Source organism: Sarcophilus harrisii, chromosome 4, assembly GCF_902635505.1.
Source record: "Sarcophilus harrisii chromosome 4, mSarHar1.11, whole genome shotgun sequence".
NCBI lineage: Eukaryota > Metazoa > Chordata > Mammalia > Dasyuromorphia > Dasyuridae > Sarcophilus > Sarcophilus harrisii.
In genome coordinates this window covers 456,089,991-456,117,323 of record NC_045429.1, presented here as the reverse complement: position 1 = coordinate 456,117,323, position 27,333 = coordinate 456,089,991, and the positions used below count along the sequence as shown (strand labels likewise).

Genomic DNA, 27,333 nt, shown 5'->3' with positions numbered 1-27,333 from the left:
CTCTTTTCAACAATGAGATGATTAAGGATAGCTCCAATGATCTTGTGATGAAGAGAGCCATCTCCACTGAGAGAGAGGACAGTGGGAACTGAGTGTGGATCACACCATAGCATTTTCACTCTTTCTGTTGTTGTTTGCTTGCATTTATTTTTCTCATTTTTTCCTTTTTGATCCGATTTTTCTTGTGCAGCAAGAGAATTGTATAAATTATGTGTGCATATATTGGATTTAATATATATTTTTAACATGTTTAACATATGTTGGATTGCTTGCCATCTGGGGAGGGATTGGGGGGAACGGGGGGAAATTTGGAACACAAGATTTTGCAAAAGTTAATATTGAAAAGTTATCCACGCATATGTTTTGAAGATAAAAAGCCTTAATAAAAAAATGAAGTATGAAAGGAAGAAGTCACTATTTCTGAATTATGGAATTTCATGTGAGGGAAGGTCAGTGAGAAAATATTGGAAGGTTTGATCTCATTGATAAGGCATGTCATCTGCGATTCAAAGCAATTCCAATAGACTTGTGATGGAAAGTGTCATCCACATCCAGAGAGAGAACTATGGAGACTAAACGTGGATCAAAACATAGTATTTTAGCCTTCTTTGTTGCTGATGTTGCTTGTTTGCTTGCTTTTTTTCCCTTTTGATTTTAAAAAATACCTTTTTATTTTTAAAATACATGCAGACAGTTTTCAACATTCACACTTGCAAAAACCTTGTGTTCCAAATTTTTCCCCTCTTTTCCCCCATCCCTGTCCTCTAAACAGCAAGTGATCCAATTTAGGTTAAACATTCTTCTATACATATTTCCACTTTATCATGCTTCACAAGAAAGTAAACAAACGACAACAAAAAGTGTGAAAATACTATATTGTGATTGACATTCAGTTCCCATAATCCTCTTTTTTGGATGCAGATGGCTTTGATCTGATTTTTTGCACAGCATGACGAGTGTGGAAATATGTTCAGAAGAACTGCACATGTTTAACCTATATTGGATTACTTGCTATCTTGGGGAGAGGAAGAGAGGAAAAGAGGAAGAAAAATTTGAAATACAAGGTTTTGAAAAGATGAATGTTGAAAACTATCTTTGCATGTATTTGGAAAAATAAAAAACTATTAAAAAAGAAAATGTGAGAGGCAAAAAAAGAATACACGTCATCCGAGAACCTCTCTCACACTTTGACCGTGAATTCTTTCCATCTTGAGTTGCAGAAGCTATTTTGATTTTTTTTTGTACTGCATAAATAGAAATATTTTTGCATAAAGCAAATTCAGCTAAAACAGTAACCTGGGTAAATCTCCACAGCAGTTTCTCTGATAAAGGTATCATTTTAGAAATATAAAGAACTGATTTGAATATACAAGAATAAGGGATGTTTCCTAATTGGTAAATGATTGAACAATATGAACAGTCAGTTTTCAAACATCTGAAACAATACTTCAAAAAACTAAGAATTGGAGAAACATGATTTAGAGCAACCCCTGAAATTTCATGTTTTGACCATCAGTTTGGCAAAGATGATAGAAAATGAAAATAACATAGGTTGATGTGACTGTGGGAAAACAAGAACATTAATGTATTGTTGGTGGAGTTTGAATTGGTGTAGTCATATTGGGAAGTAATTTAGAACTATATCCCCAAAGTCATTAAACTGTGTCTACACTGGCTGAGCAAAAGCAATATTAGGCTAATCAGTCAATAAATATTTATTTTGTATATGCTTCCAAACAGATCAAAGAAAGAGGAAAAGGACTGATACATAGAAAAAAGTTATAGCAGGAATTGTTATTAAAAAGTTATAACAGTAGTGTTAAACAACTGGAAACTACAATGGTGCCCTTCAATCGGCAAATAGTTGAAAAATTATGGTATATAAATTAATGGAATATTATTGTGCCATGAGAAATGATGAAAATAATGGTAACAGAGAAATTTGGGAAGACCTAGAAATTGTTGTCAAATGAGCAGAATGTGGATAAGAATTTACAAAATAATAATATTGTAATGATAAATAACTTTGAAATATTTCTGAACTGCGATCAGTGATCCAATGTAGGAATTTGTTTTGCTTGACTGTAAATGATTATTATAATGATTTAGTTTTTCTTTCTTTTTCAGTGAAGTGTGCCTTATCTCTTTCTTTAGAGGTGGAAAACATCTTCTTTCATAAATGCAATGAAGAGAAAAGATGCAGTTGTGAATTGAAAGTAAAATATGTATGTATGTATACATATGTATATGTTTTATGGATCTAATTTTTTCACAGTGTGACTTTTCATATCTAAACCATGTATCAATTTGCACTTTATTTTGTGAGATAATGTTCTAAGTCTAATTTTCAATAAATTGTTTTCCAGTTCCCCCCATAATTTTTGTCAAATAGTGAATATTTACCCTAGTAGTTAGGGTCTTTTGGTTTATCAAACATTATGCTAATATATTCCTAAGCTTTTGTATGCTATGTACCCAACATGCTGAACTGGTTAACTTTTCTTTTTTTGTTAACCAGTAACAAATACTTTTGATAATGATTACTTGTAATATGGTTTGAGATTTAGTACAGCTAGGCTTCCTTCTTTTTCATTTCCCCATTCCCATTATTTTGAGATTCTCGATATTTTGTTCCTCAAGATACATTTTGCTTTACTTTTCCTAATGTTATAAAGCAATCATCTGGTAGTTTGATAGGTGTGACCCAGAATGAGGAAATTGATTTGGTAATATCATAATTTTTATTACATTGGCATGGTGCAACCATAATTAATTACTATCCCTTCAATGTTTTGTGGTTATATTTAAATAGTTCCTTTTTGTGTTTTTTCCTCAAATTTATTTTATTTGAAGAAACAGAATAAGAAAATAGAAAAACAGGAAAGCAATACAAAACAAAATGAAATAAAACAAAAGAGAACATTGTCACGTCCCTATCAGCTACAATTAAACATGAACATACACACACATACATATACATAGATATTTGTAAACACATATATAAACATATACACTCATACATATGTTAATAACTATGCATATTTCCACTTATTATTTCTTTCTCTAGAGATAGATAACATCTTCTTTCATAAATGCAAGTATTTCCATGTTTTTATAAGTCAACCAACTCATCATTTCCTACGTCACAGCACACACATCCTATCCACAATCACATCCTATCTGGGAGATTGTCCATGAAAGATTTTTCTCCAATTTTCTGCATCCCTTCTATTCTTAGCCACATTGATTTATTTATACAAGAAGATTTTAATTTAAAATAATTAGAATTATCTATTTTATACTTCAACAATATTCTCACTTTATAACATACTTTAAGACCTGACATTGCTGAATCTGTACTACTTTTTTTCATAGTTTCTTTGAAATTCCTGCCAAATGAAATTTTATTGTTTTTTCTAACAGATAATTTTTAGTAATTTAATTGGGGTGGCATTGAATAAATAAATTAAGTTAAATGGTCATTTTGTGATATTGATTTTATTTACATGAACAATAAATGTTACTCCAATTATTTACATTCATTTGTTATATTGTATACAAATACAATTATTTGTATAAAAGACTAACAATCTATTGGGAGCAGTTAGATGGTAGAATGGATAGACCATGAGTCCTGGAGTTAGGAGCATCTGAGTTCAAATTCAGTCTGACACTTGATACTCACTAGCTGTGTGACCCTGGGAAATTCACTTAGTTTTGATTGCCTTCTACCAAAAAATCAGACTGATAGTCTATTTATTTAAAAAAAAAAACTCTTAGATAATCAAATCAATAGGATTTTTGGTCTTCATTTTTAAAAATCTTTTCTTTGGTTTCAGAATTTTTATTTGGTATTTAATTTGGGTTTTAAAATTTGATGGAGCTGAGGCTCTTTTTCATTTATTTTTAGTTGTGCATACAGTCCATTGATCTATTTCTTCTCTTGTTTGGTAATTCAAGTGGTTAAAGACATGCTTTTCTTCTGGGTTGCTTTGGAAATGTTCCAAAAGTTTCACTGTTTTGTCATTTTCTTTAGGGAAATTATCATTTCTATGATTTGTTCTTTAACCTATCAGTTATTTGGATGACATAGTTTAATCTTCATTTTAATCCTTTTTTCAAAAGTCTTTTGTTGATTGTAACTTCTATTGTTTTGTGGTCATTCAAATGTATGTGTGTGTGTGTGTGTGTTATACGCATATGTGTATATATTTACATATATATACAAACATGTCTGCTTTTCTGCATTTGTTCATAAAGGTTTTATGCTCTAATATGTCGTCACTTTTTTGTAAAGGTGCCTATGAGATATGTAATGATTTTTTTCTATTCAATTTCAGTATTTAGCAGAGATTTATCCTAACTTTTGTAAAACCCAATTTGGTTATTTAATTACTCTTACTTATCTGTTTGATTTGTCTAGATCTACTGAGAGGGGTGCTTTGAGGTTCCTAATTATCATCATTTTGCTGTTTATTGTTTCTTTTAAGCATTTAGTTACTATAGCATTTGGTGTGAGTGTGTGTATGTATGTATAAATATATATGTTATAGTACATATTATGTATACATGTAGTATTAATCCATTTTCTATCATACTTTTAAGTATAACTGTTGCCAAATTTATTTTTTTTATCAAGTCTATTTTTACTGTTACATTATCTGAAATCTTAATTGTTATCCCTCCTTTTTTTTTTTAGTTTGCCTGATACATAATACATTTTGCTCTGGCCTATTATTTTAATTCTGTTGAAATCTTTCCATTCTAGGTGTGTTTCTTAGAAATAAAATATTACTGAAATCTACTTTCCAACGCACTCTGCTATCCTTCATTTTATAGGTGAATTTGTTCTACTTATGTTTGGAGTTATGATCAAGAGGGTGAGCAGAAAGGAAAAGTATTTCCAACAGTAGTGAGCTATAGTTGATGTCATCTATTTCTGTTCCCCTGCCCTTCTCTTTCTTGGATTTCTCCTGGTTGGTGCACTATAAGACCTCCAAGTATTGAGCTCCAAGACCAACCTTTGCTGGCTACCCTCATTCCCCAATATCCACAGCTTTCTGACTACTTTTTGTGTGGACTTTAGCTGGAAAAATTAATTTCTTGTGCTTTCTCTTTGGATTTCTTGAACTTTTTTCTGTCTGGTACTTTTTTTTCATCTCTGATGGAATAGTTGTTTTAGGTTAAGACCATTTCACTCCCAGATTTACATCTGATAATTGTTGGTCACTGGCCACTGTATATTCAGTAGTTCAGAAGAGATGGTTGAATGGGAATATATACCTAACCAAGAATACTGTCCACAACATCCCTAAGAAGTGGTTCTTGAATCTTTGTTCCAATGAGAGGAAAGTCATTATTTCAGAAGGAAATCCATTGGACTTTGGGTAGCTCCAATTGTTTTTGGTTTTGCTTTAAATGTTAGGTTTTCTTCCCCCTCCTCTGATAAATTATTTATTCTTGTTCTAACCTTAGCAAACATATATAAATAATGGAACAGAAAGAAGATTGTATGTGTAACTACAGATTTATATAATATGCAGTCTATTTTCCTTTTCAAACATATAACAAATTCAACCTGTAACTTTTAGAGATATAGTACTTATGTTTGCGTCTTTCTGGACTTTTTCAGTCATTTTTGATATAATATATAATATAGTATAATAATTATAATAAAAGTGACTTTTTATTTTATTTCCTTTCTTCTACTCTCTTTTTCTATCCTTCCTCCTTTTAAATCTCTTCTCCTTTCTCCTTCTATTTGTTTAAAAAAAAAAAAAGGAAGGAAGAGGGCAGCTAGGTGGTGTTTTGGTTAGAGCACCAGCCCTGAAGTCAGGAGGACCCAAGTTCAAATCTGGTCTCGGACACTTAACACTTCCTAGCTGTGTGACCCTGGCCAAGTCACTTAACCCCAATTGCCTCAGCAAAAAAAAAAAAAAAAAAAAAAGGAGGAAGGAAGGAAGGAAGGAATGAATGAGAGAAGAAAGACAGACCAAGTGATTGTGACAGATATTCCTAGTCAAACAAAACAAATTCTCACATGAACCAAGTTTGAAAATGTACTTCTCATTCTGCACCTCGAGTCTACCACCTCTCTGTCAGGAGGTGGGTAGCAGACTTCATCACTGGTTCTCTAGAATCAGAGTTGATCATTGCCCTGCTGAGTTCTAAAACCTTTCAAAGCTGTTGGCCTTTATAACGCTGCTGTTCTTATATAAATTGTTCTGGTACTGCTCATTTTGCTCATCAGTTTATACATGCTTTCTCAGGTTTTTTCAGAAACTATCCCCTTCATCATTCTTACAAAATGATAGTATTTTTTTTTGCAAGGCAACCAAGGTTAAGTGATTTTTCCATGTCACAAAACAATAGTATTGCATCATGATCCTAGACCGCGATTTGGTCATCCATTCCCCAATTGGTGGGCATCTGCTTGCCTTCAAATTCTTGCCACTTTTAAAAAACTATTACAATTAAAAAGCTAAATTACTGGGCAGCTCCTGGGTAGAGTACCAGCCCTGAAGTCACGAGGACCTGAGTTCAAATTTGACTTCAGACACTTAACACTTCCTAGCTGTGTGACCCTGGGCAAGTAGCTTTACCCCAGTTGCCTCAGGGGGAAAAAGGCCTCAAAAAGCTAAATTACAATTTAAAAGGCTATTTTTGTATAGATGATCAATTCTGATGGACTTAGTTCTTTTTAACAATGAGATGATTCAGGCTAATTCCAAAAGACTTGTGGTGGAGAGAGCCATCTGCACCCAGAGAGGGGACTATGAGGGCTAAATGTGGATCACAACATACTATTTTCACCTTTGTTGTTGTTTGCTTGCATTTTGGTTTTTCCCATTTTTCTCTTTTTGATCTGATTTTTCTTAGGCAGGAAGAGAATTGTGGAAATATGTATAGAAGAACTGCACAAGTTTAACTTATATTGGATTATTTGCCATCTAGGGAAAGGGGTGGGAGGAAGGGAGAGAAAAAATTTGGAACACAAAGTTTTGCAAAGGTGAATGCTGAAAACTAGGCATATGTTTTGAAAATAAAAAGCTTTAATGAAAAAAATGTTAAATGTAATTGGGAAAATTTAACAAAATAAATAAAAATTAAATTAAAAAAAACAATATTTCTGTCCATATAAACCCTTTTCTTATTTTTAAACTGTGGGACATAGGCCTAAGAGTGGTGTACTGGGGCAAAGGATATACACAATTTAATAACCTTGGGACATAGTTCTAAATTGCTTCCTAGAATTTCTGAACTAATTCATAGCTCCATCAACAGTGCGTTAATGTGCCTTTTTTTCATGGTCCCTCCAGTATTTATTTTCTCTTTCTGTCATCTTTGTCAATCCCATGGAGTTGAGGTGGAGTCTCAGAGTTGCTTTCATTTGTGTTTCTCTAATGATGTGATTTGGAACGAAGCTAAGATTTGAACCCTTAACTTTTGAACCTAATTGCAAGGTCCTTTTCATTTCCTTCTCTGAACTTCTTTAAAATTTTGTAACCAGTTCTTTAGGGCTCAGCACTCAGGTCTGAGACTAGTACTTCTCGGTATTTGTTTTCCCTTGTGGGAGAACAATTGCCCACTATTATCTTCTTTTATCAGAACAAGTCACTTTTTTTTTTTTTGCAAACAGGAAGCATTGCTTTCTTGCAAAATATACTTAACTTATTTTTCAGGAGCAAAATTTTTTCTAGCAGAAAAGTTTCATTAAATTACTCTGTAAGGTGTTTGGACACAAGCAGCATCTTCTTGCTTCATCATTGGCTTTCAACAGGTTCCTAGGGATTTCCATGTTAAGCAAATCACCTATTTTTCTCAACAGTAGGATTCAGGGGCCCAAGTTATTAAAACATCAGGGCCAGTCTGTGGTTAATGATGTCTTCCAGGGCTCAGCTTCACCTTTCCCTACCCTTTCCCTTTATCTCCTTGATTTTCTCCCCTTTATCTCATAATCAAAGATCAGGAAGGGCTCTGAGATCATAAGATCACAGACTTGGAGCAGGAAGGGAGCCATCAAATGCAGCTCCATCATGGTTGAAGATGGACTTATAAGGAAGAGGGGCAGATCTACGCTTGTTGCCTCCGCTTCCTCTGCTCACCAACTTCTCAGTACTTTGTAGTCTGGCTTTTGACCTTCTCACACAAATGAAACTGTTCTTTCCAAAGTCACCAGTGAGTCCCAGCAATAGCACTATTAGTTCTATTTCCAAAGGTGATGAGGGAGAAAGGAAAAAGTATATATTCTAAAATGTTTATAGCAGCTCTTTGTGGTGGCAAAGAACTGGAAATTTCCCATCTATTGGGAATAGTTGAACAAATTTTGTTATATACTTATGATGGAATACTACTGTGCTATAACAAATGTGGAGTTCAATAATCTTAGAAAAACATGGAAATACTTGCTGGAAATGATAAAGAGCAAAATGAGTAAAACCAAGAGGACACTGTATACAGTAACAGCTATATTGTTTCAAAGTCATCAGTGATCTCTAAATGGTCAAATCCAAATGGCTCATTCTCTTGTGACATTCATCTTTCCCTCTGTGGTCACTCCTCTGTCTGCATCATCCATTATATTGCTTAATTCTGGGAGTGTGTGATGATTCTCCTTTCCCTAATCTCTCTCTATCTCTCTGTGTATGTTTCTCTTTCTGTCTCTCTGCCTTTCCATAGCCTCTCTCTGTCCCCCTCTATGTTTCTGTCTGTCTCTGTGTGTTTTTCTTTCTCTGTCTTTTTGTCTTTACATAGCCTCTGTCTCTGTCTCTGTGTATGTTTCTCTTTCTGTCTCTCTGCCTTTCCATAGCCTCTCTCTGTCCCCCTCTATGTTTCTGTCTGTCTCTGTGTGTTTTTCTTTCTCTGTCTTTTTGTCTTTACATAGCCTCTGTCTCTGTCTCTGTGTATGTTTTCTTTCTGTCTCTTTGTCTTTTCATAGCCCCTGTCTCTGTGTATGTTTCTTTCTCGCTCTGTCTTTGTCTCTCTCTCTCTCTGTCCCTCTCTGTCTATGTATCTGTTTCTCTGTGTCTCTGTCTTTCTATAGCCTCTCTCTGTCTCTGTCTCTCTGTCCCTCTGTGTATCTGTTTCTTTCTCTGTTTCTTTGTCTATTTCTATCTCTCTCCTTCTCTCTGTCCCTCTCTGTGTCTATGTATGTTTCTCTTTCTCTGTCTCTCTGCCTTTCCATAGCCTCCCTCTGTCTCCTTCTGTGTTTCTGTCTATCTCTGTGTATGTTTTTCTTTCTCTGTCTCTTTGTCTTTTCATAGCCTCTGTCTCTATCTGTGTATCTGTTTCTCTGTTTCTGTCTTTCTATAGCCTCTTTCTGTCTCTGTTTCTTTCTCTCTGTCCGTCTCTGTATCTGTCACTCTGTGTCTGTTTCTTTCTCTGTCTCTCTCTTTGTCTCTGTCTATCTCTGTCTCTCTGTATATCTTTGTTTCTCTTTGTCTTTCTGTCTCTATGTATCTGTTTTTGTCTCTCTGTCTCTATCATCCCATGAGTTTAATTATCTTCAGATTTAAAATTTAACTTTACTTATCCTGAGCTTCACTCCCAAACCATTTCTACTAGTCATTTTTAAATGGATACTCCCATAAACAGCTCAAACTTCACAGCCTAAAATGAAATGCATCATCTTCCTCCCAAGTCCCTCCCTCTTCTAAAACCCCCATTGCAATCAAAATAATTCCTTCCCTCCAGCTGATCCATCAACACATATCTATTAAGGACCTACTATGTGTCGGGCGCTGGAAACATAATTATGAAGAAGAAAATAATCCGTATCCACCGTGAGCTGATATTCTGATGGGGGAGACAATAAGTCCCCATACAAATACATGCAAGCACAGATACAAAACTAGTCAGTGCGGATAGATCCAGAGCAGTGAGGAAGGCCAGGTTTTGCAGAGTAACATCCAGAGGGGCCAGAAGGATAGTTCGGGGTCAAGGCTGGGAAGAGACCAAGCCCAGGAGTTTATTGTTTGCTCCGGAGGCCATCGGTGGCCATCACAGGGTTGGCTGTGCCCTTGGGGAAGAGCCCATTGGCAGCCGATGCGTGGCCTGAACTAGAGTGGGGAAGAGAACTGAGATCATCAGGACCAGAACAGTCTAGAGCAGAGAGATGAGTGTGTGAATGAAGATGGGATTTGTGGTCACTGAAGGATCCCCGGCAACTCAGAGAAGTGTTTCAGTTGGGTGATGAGTCACAGGCAGATGACACAGGGCTGAGGACCAAGGGAGGGAAGGAGGGAAGTGAAGGCAGCTGTGTAGATACAAGTGGCTCTGCTGGGAACTTAAGGAGCCATTTGTGTTGCTGGATCGGGGGCAAGGAGGCTCCAGTGGGAGCTTTTTTAAGCCTTGGGGAGACCTGGGCATTTTTGAAAGCGGAAGGGACATCGCCCAGATTGACCACTTGAGGCCCATGGGTCCTCACCCTTCCCACCCATAGATCCCCACACCCGATGCCTCTTATCCTTTCGGTCTTCTAGCATCCACCCCCTCCTCTCCACTCCCACAGACAACACCTGGGTCAGGACCTTGTTACCTCTCCTGGGGGTGATGGAGCCTCCCAGTCTCCTCTCTGGGCCTTCAGTCCTCTCCAGGCTCCTGCCTCCCGGCCTTTCTCCACCTCCTTGCCCCACCTCCTTTCAGTTTCCTTTAATGGTTCATCTTCCCGTGGAGAAGATGCGCTTCCTGAGGGCCGGGACCATCATTCTTTCTGCTTGTGCGTGTCCCGGCCACACTCATGGTCATGGCAGCCGCCTCATGGCAGTCTCTGCCCTTAATTCTCTCTGCCACGTGGGAAGCACTTAATAAATGGCTGTTAACTCGAGTCTCTGCACATCATCCCCCACACAACTGCCAAATGGTCTCTCCCCAGTGCCTCACTGCTGGAACCCCTCTTCCCCCCAGGAAACACCCATGACTCCCTGTTTCTTTTCAATCCAATACAAGCTCCGGGCTGGCCTATCAGGTCCTTGGTAACTGACCTTGCCAGACCCTTATACAGGATTTCCTTGTACGATGAGCACGGTCCAGCCAAATCAGCCTGAGTTTTTACCTCATATGGGACCCTCCGCTTCTCCCAGGCTGCAATACCTCTCTTCTCACCTCCATGTCTCAGAATCTCACTTCCTTTGTGACCTGATTTAAGCCCTGCCTTCCACATGGAGCTTTTTCTGAGCAGCTGGTAGCTCCCCTTGTATCTATATTCCCTTGTATAAGGGGATTTGGAGGGAGAGGAGAAATAGATAGACAGACAGACAGACAGACAGATCCCAGTAAATACTTGAGAGGGCAGGGACGGTTGTTCTCCTAAGCCAGAGCTCAGTGCATAAAGCTTCCCCACTGACTACCCAAGATCACCCAGGTAAGAAGCATCTGGGGCTGAATTTGAACTCGGACCTTGGGTCTCCAGAGCCAGGGCTTGTTCTTCAGTCCCACGGAGCCTCCAGAGCACCCCAAAGGCCTGGGCACTGCCGTACAAAGTCAGTGATGGCTATAGGTGGGACCACAGCCTTTCCCTCTTGGCTCAGGCGCACATCCTCTGGCTGCCGAGTTACTGAGTTACTAGAGATGCAGGGCTCTCAGAGGGGAAGGGACCTTCTCTGGCCTTGTCTGGCCCAGAGGGCAGCACTAGCACCTGTGGGTGGAAGGTACCCTGAGGGAGATCTGCTATTTTACTGTTTTTGTTCAGTCCTTTTTCAGCCTGCTCCGACCACCTGGAGCCCCATCTCTCCCCTCCCCGCCTTTGCCCGGCTGCTGCCCTCCCTCGGCACCTGTCCCTTCTCAGCCCTGCTCGGTCACCATTTCTCCCATGCTTGCGTCTACTGGACAACAAGAAGCCGGAAAGTGCCTCCCTGTGACGACGTCCTCCTGAGAACTCTTGGCCCCTCTCCTTGGCAGCCCTTCCCCAGAGCCTCCTTGGGCACGGGGCTCCCAGCAGCTGGCAGGGCCCGGCTGAACTCTGCGCCAGCCCATTCCTAGGGCTGGCATTTCTGCTTCTCCTTGGGTGCTCCCCGGGGGCCGGGGCTGTCCCTTGGGCTCAGGGGAAATCCCCAAACCTACAAAGGAAAAAGAAACCAGAAGCCCCAGAGGCCCTCTGGGAAATCTCCCAGAGCACTGGGGAGGCATGCCCCACCCTTTTTGACTCGGCACCCGTACCCAGGGACCATTCTCCTTCCCAAGCCCCTGGGAGCAGGGGGTCCGTTCCTGTAGGGAGTGGTTCTGGTCCAAAAGCTTTTCACCACTCAGCAAATACTAATAATGCAGCTGCTGCTGTGGGAGAGGCTGAGAAACCATTGCTTTCCTGTATTTTAACATTAAAAGGTGTTTTTTGTCTATAAAACGTTTGGGAACCACTGACCTCTCCGATCTAATTTTGCGAGGGCCCAGAAAAGGACGGTCACTTGGCCGTGACAAGGCAGCAAAGGTCAGGGAGAGAGGGGGACTCTAGGGCCAGGGAGGCCAGGACTCTCCACTGATGCCCTTCCCCCAGCTCCAGCCTCAGTGACAGCTGGAGGCCCTTGAGGGGGGGGAAGGCGTCCTTTCATTCACCAATGAGAGACCTGTCTGCCTAAGGAGAGGCAGAGGCGGGGAGGCAGGAGAGCGTTCTTGGGCCAGCCACTTACCTTCTCTTCACCCCACGTTTAACTGGAGCAACTTCAGGAAGGCCGTTTAATTTCCCTTGACCTCAGTTTCCTCATCTGTAGAATGGAATTGGATCATTCTGGTTCTAGGATCCAAACTGCCCTGGTGTAGAGATGTCTCTGCATTTCCTGCTAGGACCCTGCATCCCCAAATCCCCATGAGAAATGTGGTTTGGGGAGAGGGAAGGGGAACAAGCTGGGGGTCACCCTACAGATCCCCTCCGATTTAGTGGCTGGGTTCTTGACTGATGGACGGCAGAGATGGGGAGGAGAGGAGGCCCCGGAAGCCTCAGGGAGCTCCCTCCATGCAGGGCTGGGAAATGGGGCTGGGAGCTGGAGGAGAGGAGCAGCATCCTGGCCACGGGCAGTTCTGGGGCTCCGGCTTTCCTCAGCCTATTTGTCTAACTCTGACATCTCGGATTTGACTCAGACTGAGAACAAAAGAGCCCCATTCCTCCGGCCCCTCATCCTCCCACGGGCAACCACAGTGAGCCCAGGCCTTTCTCAGCCCTCCTACCTCTGATACTGAGCCCCCGGGGGAGGAAGCAGCTAGGGCCTCCGTGCAGGGAGAGGCTCATGCTCCAGGAAGGAGCTTGACCTTAACTTTGGTTGGCCCAGGCCCCCCCTCCCCAAGTCCCCCGTTCCTTACCCATCAATCCCTTCAGACCACGATGGGTATCTTTATGTGGCGGTGGGGCCATGGGTGACCTCATCAACCGCAGCTCCCAGAGTTGCCAGTGGGAGACACTTGAGTCTCCCTCCATCTAGATTTCGGCCATTGGGTCCCAACAAGCCACCTTACAAAGCAGCCTCCTCTCCAGATCCTCAGCTGAGCCTCAGCACAACCTGGTCGAGCGGAGCCCCAGACAGAAAGGGAGGGAGACAGGAATTGAGACCCAAAGATCCTCATTCCTCCAAGCCAGTGAAGCTCCCGCAGCCTCCTCTGCCAGCCTCCTCCAGCAGCCTCCTCCAGCTGCCTCCTCTGCCAGCCTACTCAGTAGAGCTTGCAAGACTTAGTACCTATAACAGGTGTCACGTCTTTTCCTTCTCATCCCAGAGAGACAGGGAGACAATTGGAGCTGTGTTAGGATTCTTACAAGGTGCCTAGTCGATTGTCTAATTTTATGTTATGGGCCAGAACTTGAAACAAGATATTAAGTCACTGGAATTGATAGAAACAATGTTTATGTACTTGGTTCACACCTTTGGAGATCACACCTTTGGGAGAGTTCACACATTAGAGTTCACACTTCTCACACCTTTAGAGTTCACACCTTTAAGAGACCATATATAAGGAGCTCCCACAAGCCAACTAAGCACTGTAGGAGATTGAGAAGCCAGGATTCAGTCGGGCAGAACTGAGGAAGACAGAGAAGAGATGGCTGGCTGTCCTGTGGAGAACATGGAAACCAAGGTCTGGAAGGCCTCCAGAAAGCTAGCTGAGCTCCAAGTGAAGGAAAGAGAAAATAGAGGATCTGAACTTTTTTAACAGCTGGCTGCATTTGAGGTGATTATTACTCCGAACTGAAACTAAGATTGCCTCCAGAAGCCCCCCAGGAAACCTGCTCCCAGAGAACAATCATATTTTAGAGAAGAACATTACAGAGCTGAATTATTTTAATTTAAAAAAATGTCTATTTGTTGATATTTGTAAAGCAAGGAAGTCAAAGAAATCCCAGAGTTCTCCCAGGCCCTGAAGTCCAGTTCAGTGGTCACTTATCTGATGTCTCCTGTGGGACAGACTCTGGGCGGGTAAAGCCCACGGGAAATTGGATCTGCTCTTCAGGAGTTTATGTTCCACTAGGAGAAGCAGTCTGTACCCAGACAAGTAAACTCACTCACACATACACAAACACCCACTCACACAGACACACACACACACACACACACATATGCTTAATGGAAAGGCATTTAACTTCTTAGATGAAAAGTTAACCAGACTATATAAAGAAATAACAAAACTATAATAGCTGGGAATTTCAATGTATCCCTTTCAGAGCTAGACACATCTAACAAAAACGTAAATAAGAAACATTTTTAGGAACCTAAAGAGAATTTTAGAAAAGTTAGACATTGTAGCTCTCTGGTAATGAGTGTGGGAACAGAAAAGAATATACAACTGCACATAACATATTAGCAAAAATTGCCCATGTGCTAGCAGACTTGTTTACAAAAATTGATCGTGTGCTAGCAGCTCAGGCATAAAAATATCATAAATAAATACAGAAAATGCATATTTTTGCTGATTATAAAGTGATAAAGACTTTAGTAAGTAAAATTAAAATTTTAATTAAGTAATTTGAATAGAGCTTCAAAGTTAAATGGAAACTAAATAATATGATTCTAAAGAATCTGGTTTATTAAAGGAAAAAAATCATTGAATCAACAAGAAGAATCATAAAAAAAAACCTGACAATAATATAACATACCAAAACTTTTAGGATATAATCAAAACCTCCCTGAGAGAAAAGCATATATATTTTAAGTACATTCACCACCAAAAGAAAGAACACCAATTTATTGGGAATGCAACATCACAATAGCAATGAACTAGAAAGGCAATGAATTTTTTAAAATATATACATCAAAGTAGCAACTGTGAAAATCAGAGATAAAAATTATGACCAAAAAACTATTGAATTGATAAAGCTATCTATCCTATAACCCTATAACTAGGATTGATATTAAAGAAAGAGGAAAACCAAATTGTCAGTATCAAAAAGAAAAAGGAGAACTCACAACAAAGAAAATAATCAAGGAAATTGTTGAAAATTATTTTGCCCGATTATATGTCATAAAAATAAATTAAATGAATAGATTTACAAATAGTCAAAAATCCAATCTCAGGAAAAAAAATTTTGAACAAGCTCTAAATGAACTCACAAAGGGAAAAAAAAAAACCATCCAGGAGCAAATGGATTTACAAATGGATTCTATGAAACATTCAAAGAGAACGATTCCAATTTTACATACATTATTTGAAAAAATACAGAAAGATGCCATAGTATCAAACTTCTTTGAGACAAAGATGTCTCAGTCTGTGAGCTAAGAAGACTTCAACCCTCAATTTTGTCCTCTCTAAGATGAGGTATTAGACCCAATGACCCAAAAGTTTCCTTTCCTCTCTAAATCTGTCATCCTATGACCTCTCTGAACCTCAGTTGATTCATCTGCAAAAGGAAACACAATGTCCTCCAAGGTCCAGCATTCTATGAATAATAATGACCTACCCTTCAAAGTAGGGCTTCTAGCAGCCTAGAGGGATGAGTGCAATGGGAGCCAGATTTGGGGGTGTTCTGGGAAGACCAGCACATCTGGTCGGAGGCTGTTCATCCACCTTCGGGGCCTAATTTCAGCCCACTCTCGTCTGTGGCTCCAAGAAACCAAAGCATACCTGGCAGGAAAAATTGTATTGCAGATGGGCTAAAGCTCCACAGGGTTTTGATGAATGGAAGAGAGTGAGAGTGAGGATTTTCTGCCTCACTTAAATTTAGTTCATACGCTCAGGTTAAGACATCCTCTGCGATATCATTGATCCTCTTCAAAAAGGAGAATGAAAAAATAAAATACTAAAATTTTTTTTTAAAAAACTGTCGTAGGAATGGGCCAGAACCCATCTGTGAAATGGGCTGCCATTCGTGAAAAGAAAATATTCTGTGGGTGATATTGTGGGGTTTTCCCCTCTACTTAAAAGGTGGATTTCCTGAATCTTTTTTTTTTCCTTTGAAAAATAGAAAAAGCTGAATTTTGAAGTTATGTAGGCATAGAATTTTTAAAGTTGCTGCTGAAAAGAGGATGTGGTCGTGTAAGTTGGGGCTTTATGTATGTATAGGATTGTAAACACGTTCAGAGAAGTGTCCAGAGGCTCAGGTGCTGGCTTGGGTGATGACTGAGACTGGAGGTATGGTATTTTGGGGCCTTAAGAGGTCTGTTGGGCTGGAGGAAAGTGGAGAGAGAGCTGGGCAAAGGACTAGAAGAACCAGAGGCAGGACCGGAATCATCATGGAAGATCATGGAAAGGCGGGGTTCTCTAGGTGACTTCTCTCCCCAATAGGGAGAATCTTTACTTAAAATATGATCAAAGGACCAAAGCTTTCAGAATCCCTAATTCTCTGTCTCTTTCTCTGTGTCTCTGTCTCTCTCTGTGTCTGTCTGTCTGTCTCTCTCTCTCCTTGTCTATCTCTCTGTCTCTGTGTGTGTGTCTCTGTCTCTCCCTCCCTTTCTGCCTCCCTCTTTCGCTGTTTCCCTCCCTCCCTCCCTGTCTCTCTGTCTGTCTCTGTCTGGGTCTGAATGTGTCTGTCTCTGTCTCTCCTCTTCCCCCCCCCTCTCTCTTCTCTCTCTCTCCCTCTCTCTCTGTCTCTCTCTCTGTTTGTCTGTCTGTCTCCGTCTCCATCTTTGCCTCTCTCTCTCTCTCTCCCTCCCCTCCCCCTCTCCCTCTGTCTCTCTGTTTGTTTGTCTGTCTCTGTCTGTCTCCGTCTCTGCCTATCCCTCTCCCTCCCTCCTCTCTCTTCTCTCTTCTCTGTCTGTCTCCATTTCTGCCTATCTCTCTCCCTCTCTCCCTCTCTCCCTCTGTCTCTCCTCTCTCTTATCTTTCTCTCTCTCTCCTCTCTCTTCTTTGTCTCTGTCTCTCTCTCTCCGTCTCTCCCCACCCCCATCCTTCTCTGCCCTTTTCATGTCTTCCCCAGACCTGTTTCTATCATTGCATCGGTGACAGGAGGATCTTCCCTCCCAGGCAGGCACAACCCCCTTCTCATTTGCCCCGTCAGAGACCTGCAGGGGGACTGAATTCTCACCCCCCCCCCCCCAGGACCTCCCCACCCTTCTGTATTCTTTGGCCTCTTCGATCCCTCCTGCTCCTGCAGCAGCCTCACTAACTTTCGGGGGTTGGGCTGGTGGGTCAGCTAGACCTCCCAGTGAGGAAGTCCCCTTTCCCAGGGGCGGGCGGTGCCCGCCTGCGATCTCTGCTCCCGGAGAGTTGCCGGGGAGATTTCTGAGGGCCCTGGGGCCAGTCTGGCTCAGAGACAGCCCTTGACCCAGCCTTGACCCGAGGGCCCTTGACCCCAGCACCCGTTCAGTCTGACATCTGGTCCTTCGGACTCTTTGTGCCCGAGCTGTGGAGCCCGTGGGCCCAGACTGCACAGTCAGCCTCGGCCTGAGCCACAGCTGCGCCCCCCACACCACGCCGGCATTGGGTCTCTTCAAGCAGGGGGTGGGACAAGAAGCAGCTCGTGGTGCTGTTCCCCCAGAGAGGGTGAGCTCCTCGAGGGCAGCAGCGATGCAATGGGGGCGGGGGTTGTTTGTCTATCTCTAGCATCTGCTGTGATTCCTGGACTCTCAGACAACATCTGGGGGGAGCAGGAGTGAGCTGCTTGCCTGGGCTGACCCTCAGGGAACTCTTGAAGACCGAGCTACTAAGTTAGAGCTGGGTTGAGATCTGTACTGGTGAAGAGAATACCCACACTGTGGAAGTCACATACAGGGGTCCTCAAACTTTTTAAAGAGGGGGCCAGTTCCCTGTCCCTCAGACTGTTGGAGGCCGGACTATAGTAAAAACAAACACTTTGTTTTGTGGGCCTTTAAATAAAGAAACTTCCTAGCCCTGGGGGAGGGGGATAAACATCCTCAGCTGCCCCATCTGGCCTGTGGGCTGGAGTTTGAGGACCCCTGTAACTAGACTTTTAGAATATCCCCCTAGGGCCCAGCACCTTCCGTGGGGTAGGTGCTTTAAACTATTTATTTAAATTGGATTTTTAAAATTTAAATTAAATTTAATTAATTAAAATTAAATTCAGTCCAGAACTACCCCCTTTCCCTCTGTACTACTTGTCTACTGGAGATCTGGGGGTTCTTTTTAAAACTTTCTCTTCTTCAGAGATTGTTTAAATATAAATTTACTGCTTAATTCAGTGAAAAAAATCTCCTATCTTTCCTTCATTCTCCCATCTTCTCCATTTAGAAAGCAAGAAAAAAGAAATCACAAATTCCCAAACTGGTCATGCCTTAAAAAGCAAGTTTAGGGACAGCTAGGGGGCGCAGTGGATAGAGCACAAGCCCTGAAGTCAGGAGGACCTGAGTTCAAATTTGACCTCATACATTTAACAGGTCCTAGCTGTGTGACTCTGGGCAAGTCACTTAACCCCAATTGCCTCAGCAAAAAAAAAAAAAAAAAGCAAGTCTAGATGTGCACTCTGGCTTCTTCATCTTTCCTTTAGGAGGTAGGCAGCCGTCTGCATTATTGGATCCCTGGATTTATGATCAGAGCTCTTACATTTTTCTCAAGTTTTTGTTTTTAAAATATCTTTATTTTGCAAAAACAATCTTGCCTCTTCACCAGTTCCTACGAGTCTACCCAGATTTCATCTAATCATTCCTTCATCATTCTGTAGAGCTGAATATTGTGCCATCACCCTCTTTTACCGTGAAGTTGTTTAGTCATTCCCCAACGGATGGTCATCTCTTCTGGAGAATTCTGAAAGTGCATCAGATTTGAAGGATTTCCCGTCCCCCACTCCAACCCCAGCAGCCATTGGTGGGGCTGGCAGTTACGTGGTAGTACGTGACAGTAGGAGACAGCTTTTCCACCATGGGAATTTCTGCCCAATGTCGGGCCTGAATCTCAGCTCCTCAAAGGAAAGCTTTCTCAGGCCTGGTTCTGGAACACAAGGTTCTAGGAAAACAACAACAACAATAGGGTTTTCTGAAGGGTTGCTTCATGAGTAACACCAAATGCAAGAGTCCTAGAATCTAGCCTTCTACCCCGAGAAGATGGCTTGCTTAGGGAGCACCTCACGCCAAGGTTGCCGGGGTGGGGGGGGGGGGTCCAGTACAAGAATCGGGGAAAGCAATCTTCCGTCTGGAGAGCAGACTTGTGTAGGGAGCTCTCCTTGTGTGGCTCAAAGGGAGACAAAAATAGACGTTCCTAATGCTCTTCTTTCCTCACTTTTCTCCAAGAGAAGCTTTCATTTCTGCCAAGAAGGGAAGCAAGAAGTCGGAACCAGACATCGTGATTCTGCTCTTCTCGGGTACCAGGCTAAAGTTATAGCAATCTGCTCCCTTAGTACTGTTAGTCTCCAGGGTTCAATCTATAGTCTGATGACTTTGTCGTTGTTATTAGGAGTAAGGGGGATCCCAAGCTCTGAATCCAAGGCTTGATACTTTATTTCATTTCATTTTTTATTATAATTATTATAGCCTTTTATTTACAAAACCTGTGCATGGGTAATTTTTCAATACTGGCCCTTGCATAGTTTTGTGTTTCAGATTTTTCCCTCCTTCCCCCACTCCCCCTCCCCTAGATGGCAGGTCGTCCAATACATGTTAAATATGTTAAAGTATATGTTAAATCCAATCTATGTGTACATATTTATACAGTTTTGACACTTGTTTGGCTGAAGGAACAAGGTTCATACTAGTTTCATGAGGAACATACATGGTGAATAACAAAGAAACTCATTTCTCCGCATCATAGCAAAACAAAAATCCAAGAAGCTAATTCAATTTGATCAAGAGAAAAGTCCTGGATCTTACCCAAAGGGAATTCCCTGAAGTGTCTCATGTGGCAGGCTGACCATGATGACGATGGCCAACTCCTCTCACGGTTTCTTTCTGCGCCCCGATTGGAAGCTGACTCTTCCCATCTTCCTTCTCAGGACCGGGAATCTCCAAACAGGACCCCACAAGACTGGAGCCCTACAGGTCCCACTACTCACAAAGAGCTGCTGAGGAGAGCCCCCTTGCAATGGGCTTCGGGACGGGGTCATGTATTCAAATAAAGGACATTTCCACAGCTAGCTCTCTGAGAAAGGAGGCAACTGTGTCTCTGGATTCTGGTTTTGAACAGAATTGTGTCATAAACCAAAAGCCTAGTTTGGGGAGAGAAAGAGATTCAGACTTTGTTCTGTACTAAGACAGCTCCTCGGAAGATTAGTGCCCAGAAGACCCCGTGCTCTGTGGGCAAAGCAGAATTGCAAAAAAGAACCGGGAGATGGGCACATTCGGAGGCATCTCCATTCCAAATGTTCACATGTGCTTTTATGTGTCCCCCTGGGGGGGAGCCTTCTGAGCTCGTTAGGCTGATTAGCCACAAATAGACACGCCACCCCTGAACCCAACATATACACATGTATGTGTGTGTCGGAGGTGGAGATGGGTGTCCTCCTGAGGGTCACAGGGCAACAAGGGGTGTTCAACATCATTAACCCCTCCCTGTAATATTACACTTAGGGAGGACCAAATACAGAAGTTCGAGGGACTTTCCCCTGGCCACACCCTAGGAAGGGAGGGAGGAACCACTGACCAGGTCTCCTCTGTCCCTGCGCCGAGCGTTTCTCTGAGAAAATGACTGTGGTTTGCTTGCACTGCTCCTTAGGTGAATTATGTGAGTAAATTAATGGGGCAGGAGCCTTATCTGCCGTTTGTGTTTCAGGGGCCAACATGAAAGCCGGGAGTCAAAACGAGGAATGCTCCTTCCGAGAAGTCGACAGCCTCATGAAGACGGTAGAGTTGACTATCCACATCCCCACTTTCGTCCTGGGTCTCGGACTCAATCTACTGGCCATCTGCAGCTTCGTCTCCTTCCTGAGAAACCGGCGGGAGGAGTACAGGGTCACGTCCATCTACATGATCAACCTGGCGGTCTTTGACCTGTTGCTCGTGCTGTCTCTTCCTTTCAAGATGGCGCCGGCCCAGCCTTCGTCCTTCTGCACCATGGTCGAGTGCCTCTACTTCGTCAGCATGTACGGCAGCGTCTTCACCATCACCTTTATCAGTTTCGACCGCTACGTGTCCATCGGGTACCCGCTCTGGGTGCGGAGAGTCCGCTCCCCGAGGAACGTCCTGCTGGTCTGTGGCTCCATCTGGGCCCTGGTGTGGACGTGCGCCATCCCCATCCACAAATTTCACGGAGAGGGCCCCAATTCCACCTGCTTCCACAACATGTCCGACGGCGCCTGGGGCGCCCAGGCCATCGTCCCCCTGGAACTCTTTGGATTCCTGCTTCCCATGGCCACGGTCTGCTTCTGCTCCTTCCACAGCATCCAGAAGCTGGACCGGTCGGCCGTGAGGAGGGCGCCCATCATCCGCTCCATCGCCGCCAGCCTGGCCGTCTTCGTGGCCTCCTTCCTGCCCGTGCACCTGTGCATCTTCCTGCAGTTCCTGGTGAGGAACGGCTTTGTCCAAGACTGCAGCATCAAGCAGGGCATCAGCTTTGCCCTGCAGCTGGCCCTGTGCCTCGCCAACATCAACTGCTGCCTGGACGTCTTCTGCTACTACTTCATCAGCAAGGAGTTCAGGGCAGGGATCACGATCCTCCACCAGCCGTCGTGAAGAGCTCGGCCTCTGCCACAAGAGAGCACGCGCATAGTGGGGATAAAAGGGGAGGCTCTGAGATTGAGGAGGGCTGGGTTTGTGCAGAAAAGGAGGCTGTAGCTAACCCTTGGGGGGAAATCAGGTGAGAAACTGAGGCCCAGAGAGGGGAAGAGACAGAATGACAGAGCTAGAAAGTACTGCAGAAGCCATTTAGCTGACTCTCCTACTCTACTTATTCAGTAGAATGCCCACCGACTGCTGACTCCAGGTCCCAGACGCTACCTACTATGTATGTCATACATTCGTAGCACGATCAGGGGTTCTGAATCCCAGTTGAGGGCTTTTTCCAGATACTTGTATCTCATCCCAGGAGATGCCACATCCCCTTTACAACACCATCCCCTGCCTTTCCCATTGTAGGAAACACAATCTATCCGATTCTATCCAGCACACAAGCCTGTCCTGTGATAGGACAAAAATTTAAGATTTTCAGGATTCAGACATCGCCTAGGACTTGGAGGGAAGGAAAGGCAACAAAATCCAACTAGAAAATGTAACGGATCCCATCAATGATATCTTTGTCCCATACCATGAGCCCACAGACTTTGTGGAGGTGATCTTTGATTGTGGTAAGAAGGTTCCCCCCCCTTCCATCATTCAGCTGAGTGGAATTTCCCAAGCATTAGATAAATTTCTCCTTTAAAATCGAATGTGGGATTGAAAAGATTGGCTTTGAAGAAGAACCCAGAACCTGCCTCTCTTCCTAGCCAAGGTGTGGGACTATGGGAGTACAAAGAACATTGCAGATACAATAATTGGTTAGTGTATTGCTTAGTTTTGCTGAAAAAAAAATTCCCCTTTTAAAAAAAAATGTTTCTTTCAAGGAGGAGAAAGGACTTGTCTGGGAATAAAGTGAGCATTAAAGTAAAAAATATCTGTAAATTTTCCCAAAAGAAGTAAAAAATTGACTGTAGGTCTTAATTTAATAACTCTGGTAGACCACATTGGGATTGGGTCTTAAGCTCCTGGTATCCGATCAATGAACTTTGCCTTTTGAAACACTCTCCCTCTAAAAACTGCATTATCTTTAGACATGGAGGTAAAGAGAAACACAATTTGGTTCTCATGAAATCATTGAATTTATAAGATTAAAGGGACCTTAAGGGTCTAATGCCATACTTGAAAAAATCCCCTTTATAATGTACCCAAAATAATGTGTATCCAACATTCAGCCTCTGTTGAAGACGTCCAAGATGGCCAAACCTCCATTCCTTTGTTTGTCCTCCCATTTTTCTCTGAGAAAGGAAAAGCAAAAGCACTTCCTTGTGGAAGGAGAGAGGGGAGAGAATGGAGCATCTTTAAAGCCTCCATGTGGGTCAAAAGCCAAAAAAGAGTCAGGAAGACCCCCTGCTCACTCCCATAGTGCACAAGCAGGAAACTCCAGAACCCTTCAGCTGCTACGATGACATACTCAGTCCAATAATCGGACTGCTCTAGCATCGGAAGCTCTAGCAGAAAGACTTCCCAGAGCATAACTGCCTTAGCTGACCACCATTCTCCATGTGTGGAGGCAGCAAGGTGGTACAGTGAATAGAATGAAGTCAGGAAGACCTGAGTTCAAAGCCTGCCTCAGACACATATTTCCCATATGGCCATAGATGAATCCTTAGCCTCCCTTGGAATCATTTTCTAATCTATAAAATGGGAATAATAATAGCACCTACATCCCAGGTTAGTTGTGAGGCTCGAGATAATATACGTAAAGGACTTTTGCAAACTTTAAAAGAGCTTCATAAAGGCTAGCTATTGTTATTACCAATATTCCTTGTCTTCCCATTAGAATATAAGATCCTTCAGGATCTAGGTGCTTGATAAATATTTAATGACTTTTTTGGTCATTTTTCAGTCAAGTCAACTCTTAGTGACCCTATTCGGGGTTTCTTGGCCAAGATACTGGAGTGGTTGGTCATTTCCTTCTTCAGCTCATTTTACAAATGAAGAAACTGAGGCAAACAGAGTTAAATGACTTGATCAGAGTCACACAGTTAGGTGAATGAGACTGAAGAAGATGATCCTTCCTGACTCCAGATCCATACTTTGCCTACTATGTCACCTAGCTGCCCATTCAATGACTGACTCCTAATATATGTTTTCCATCTATCATTCATTCATATGAGTATATGTTTCATCAGCTAAATGCTAATAGCTCCAAAATAGTTAAATATGCTTTTGTTTTGGAGGGTAAGTACTAGCAATTGAGGGGATTAAGAAGTGGATAGTGTAGAAGATGGCTCTTGGGCTGTATCCTGAAGGAAGAGCAATTCTTCATGGTGGAGGTGAAGATCGAGCGCGTTCCAGACATGGGGGATGGCCAATGTGAAGGCACAGAAATGGGAAAGGAAGCATCATTCCTGAGGAACAGTGCCCCCCAAACTCCTAAACTGACATGTCCTTGGGCCTGCCTTGGCCCTAGTCTACAGCCCAAGAAGAACAAAGAAGTCTTTTGTGAACAAAACATATTTCCACTAACTCTTTTCAGGAGAGCCTTAAACTGGAAACCAAGGAGGGCGTTCTATCGGTCGATGCTTAAACAAATTGCAGTGTGTGAATGTAAGGGAATATGCTGCCATAAGATAAAACATAATGTACAAGTTTCAGAGGAAACAGAATATCACCATAGAATGATGCAAAGGGAAGTGAGAAGAACTAGGAGAACACTTTATATAGTGATATTAATATAGAGAAAGACAACTTCAAAGGACTTTAGAACTGCTCGGCACACTTATAAGCCATGACTCCAAAGGAATAAAGACAAAATATACACATCCTGCCAGAGAGAGGAGATGAATGTGATGAACCATGGATTTGGGGATATGGTTCTCTCTGTAACCCCATGGGGTCTTTTAACCTCTGGACACTCCAGACGACCCCAAGATTAGGTGTTGTAGAGAAGGTATCAGCCTGCCTCAGTGAAAATTGTTTCCTTTTCCAGGAGTTTTTTCAGATGAAGAAATCTCAGATCTAGTCCCTAACCCCTAAAAATCCTCCCATTTCCAGAATTCCTCTTACCTGTCACTTCTTAAAGCCTTCTAAGTCATTTCTAAAATTCCTGAATCACAGCTTGTCCAGCCATTGCCCAATCACTGGGTATCTCTTCATTTCCAATTTTTTTATCACATTTTCATTAGTAGTAGCTATTGCTACTAACTTAATCTAGAGCAGTATTACTCTGATGTTATATCTGGGGGGAAAATGAAATTGTGGCTGATGAGCATCCAAATGATCTGAATCTTTGTCCAATAAGACATTTAGGAAGATAGCCACCATAATAGGCTTTCCTCAACTTAATAACTTAATTTCATATAATTGTCAAGAAGAAAATTGCAAATTGAAAGCAACATGTTTATTCCCAATTATCTCAAGATGCCACAGCCTGGTTTAACTAAATTTTCTAGGAATAGAACAGAGCAGACTTGTCTTTGTGTAGGCTGTAATCAATTTTGATTTCATGTAATTGAATTTTGAAGTTTGGGTCCCTTCTGGGGAAGCGAGAAAATATTTTCAAGAGTCTGCCTTTTTCTACAGGGTCTGGTTGGTTGATTGAAATGTCAACAACCTCGTATCTGGGACCAGATGGTGTTTCATCATTGCCTGGGCTGGGGAGTTGGGATAAGCCTTCCCAGCAAAGCAACAAAGTGAAAGGAGGGTGAGAAAGGGGCCTCTTTCCTCCTTGACTGAAAAGGTCAGATGTGTGCTTTAAATAAGTCATTTTGGCAGGTTGGTGGAGTGAAGACCAATCAAGAGTCTATTGGCAATAATTTGGGCAAGAGATGATGAGTTTCCAAAGTGCAAGAATCCTATAAACCTGCCTTTTCCTTCATAATGTTCCCAGTCCTGAAATATCAAACTATTTTAGCCACATTAGAGCACTAAAGGATAGAAGCTATGACTTATCTCCATGAGGACTGTTTTTGCCAGACTGGGTTTTCCCCTCTCCTATTTTTTCTCTCTAATTTCATCTTCTTTCTCTCCCTCACTACTTCCCATCCTGCGGTAGATTCTTTGTAAATAAAATTTCTCCTTTTTACAAAGTATGAAGTTGTAAAGGAAAGTCCCAGGGACTTAAGTTTTCAAAGTCACAGGAACCAGTGTGGCCTCTTTTATGCATATGACCATCAATGATATGGTGGTATGGGTGGTTGATCATTGCCTGGACTATTGCTAATAGCTTCCTGATGAGCCTCCCTGCTTTCAATCCATCCCCACTTCACTCAGTTCTCAAAGTAACTTTTTTTTCTCAATAACATTTTGTCCAATTACCAAGATAATTTTCAACATTCACTTTTGTAAGATTTTGAATTCCAATTTTTTTCTCTCTCTCTCCTCAAGGCAGCAAGAAATCTGATAGGTGAACAATGATTTTAAATATATTTCCATATGAGTCATGTTGTGAAAGAAAAATCAGAATAAAAGGGGAAAAACCATGAGAAAGAAAAAGCAAACCCTCAAAAAAGGTGAAAATAGTATTTTGACAAATATGGAAATATGTTTAAAAGGCTTGGACATGTTTAATCTATATCAGATTGCTTGCTCTCTTGAGGAGGAGGGAGGGTGGTGGAGAGGGAGAAAAATTTGGCACACACGGTTTTGCAAAGATGAATGTTGAAAACCATCTTTGCATGTGGATATTTGGACTAAAGAAATACAATTAAATAAAATTTAAATTTTCTATATTAGAATTTAAAAACCGAAACTAGTATGCTTTTATTCACATTCAGTTTCTGTAGTTCTCCCTTTGGATGTGGATTGCATTTTCCACCCCAAGTCTATTGGAATTATTCAAAGTGATTTTCTTAAAGCAAATATTGGACCATATCAGTCAGGGGAGAAATTCTCATCCTTATTCTGCTCTCTTGGTGTTTTCTAGAAAGTGACCAAGATAGGGAAATTAGGAGGCTCCTGAGTCCCCCTGCAGTCAATGGTGGAATAATTCAGCACCTTCCATTTTCTTTGGTGTTGCTTCTTGAAATTGAAACAGGTTGCCTTGCCAAGTCTTTGACTCCTCCCTTCTTGGTGTTCTGTCTGATCCTTTTGTCTTAAAAACTTGCTTCTGTCAAGGATCCCAGAGGCCTTCACTGGGCATCGATAACAAAGCCGCCATTAGCATATTCATTTATTTACTCTCCAATATGATTTATCTATCTATCAATCAATCTAACTAGCATTCTAAGAGGAGGAGATAAAAGTTTAGAATCAGGAAGGGACTTCCTCAAGGTCCTACAACCAGAGAATGAAAAAATCAGAATTCAAACTCAGGTTTGAACTTCAGTTCTCATTTCCCTATAAGATGCTGTCTATGAGAATAGCTATGATTCTTTCTCAATCT

General features: G+C 42.0%; 1 protein-coding gene across 1 annotated transcript; it reads left to right on the top strand.

Moving 5' to 3' along the window:
• Nucleotides 1-21,070: 21,070 nt before the first annotated feature.
• Nucleotides 21,071-23,038, top strand: GPR55 (G protein-coupled receptor 55). Its single transcript, XM_003775327.3, has one exon. It carries the CDS (start codon nucleotides 21,075-21,077, stop codon nucleotides 21,963-21,965), a length of 891 nt encoding a protein of 296 aa, XP_003775375.2. The 5' UTR covers nucleotides 21,071-21,074; the 3' UTR covers nucleotides 21,966-23,038.
• The last annotated feature ends 4,295 nt before the right edge of the window (nucleotides 23,039-27,333 follow it).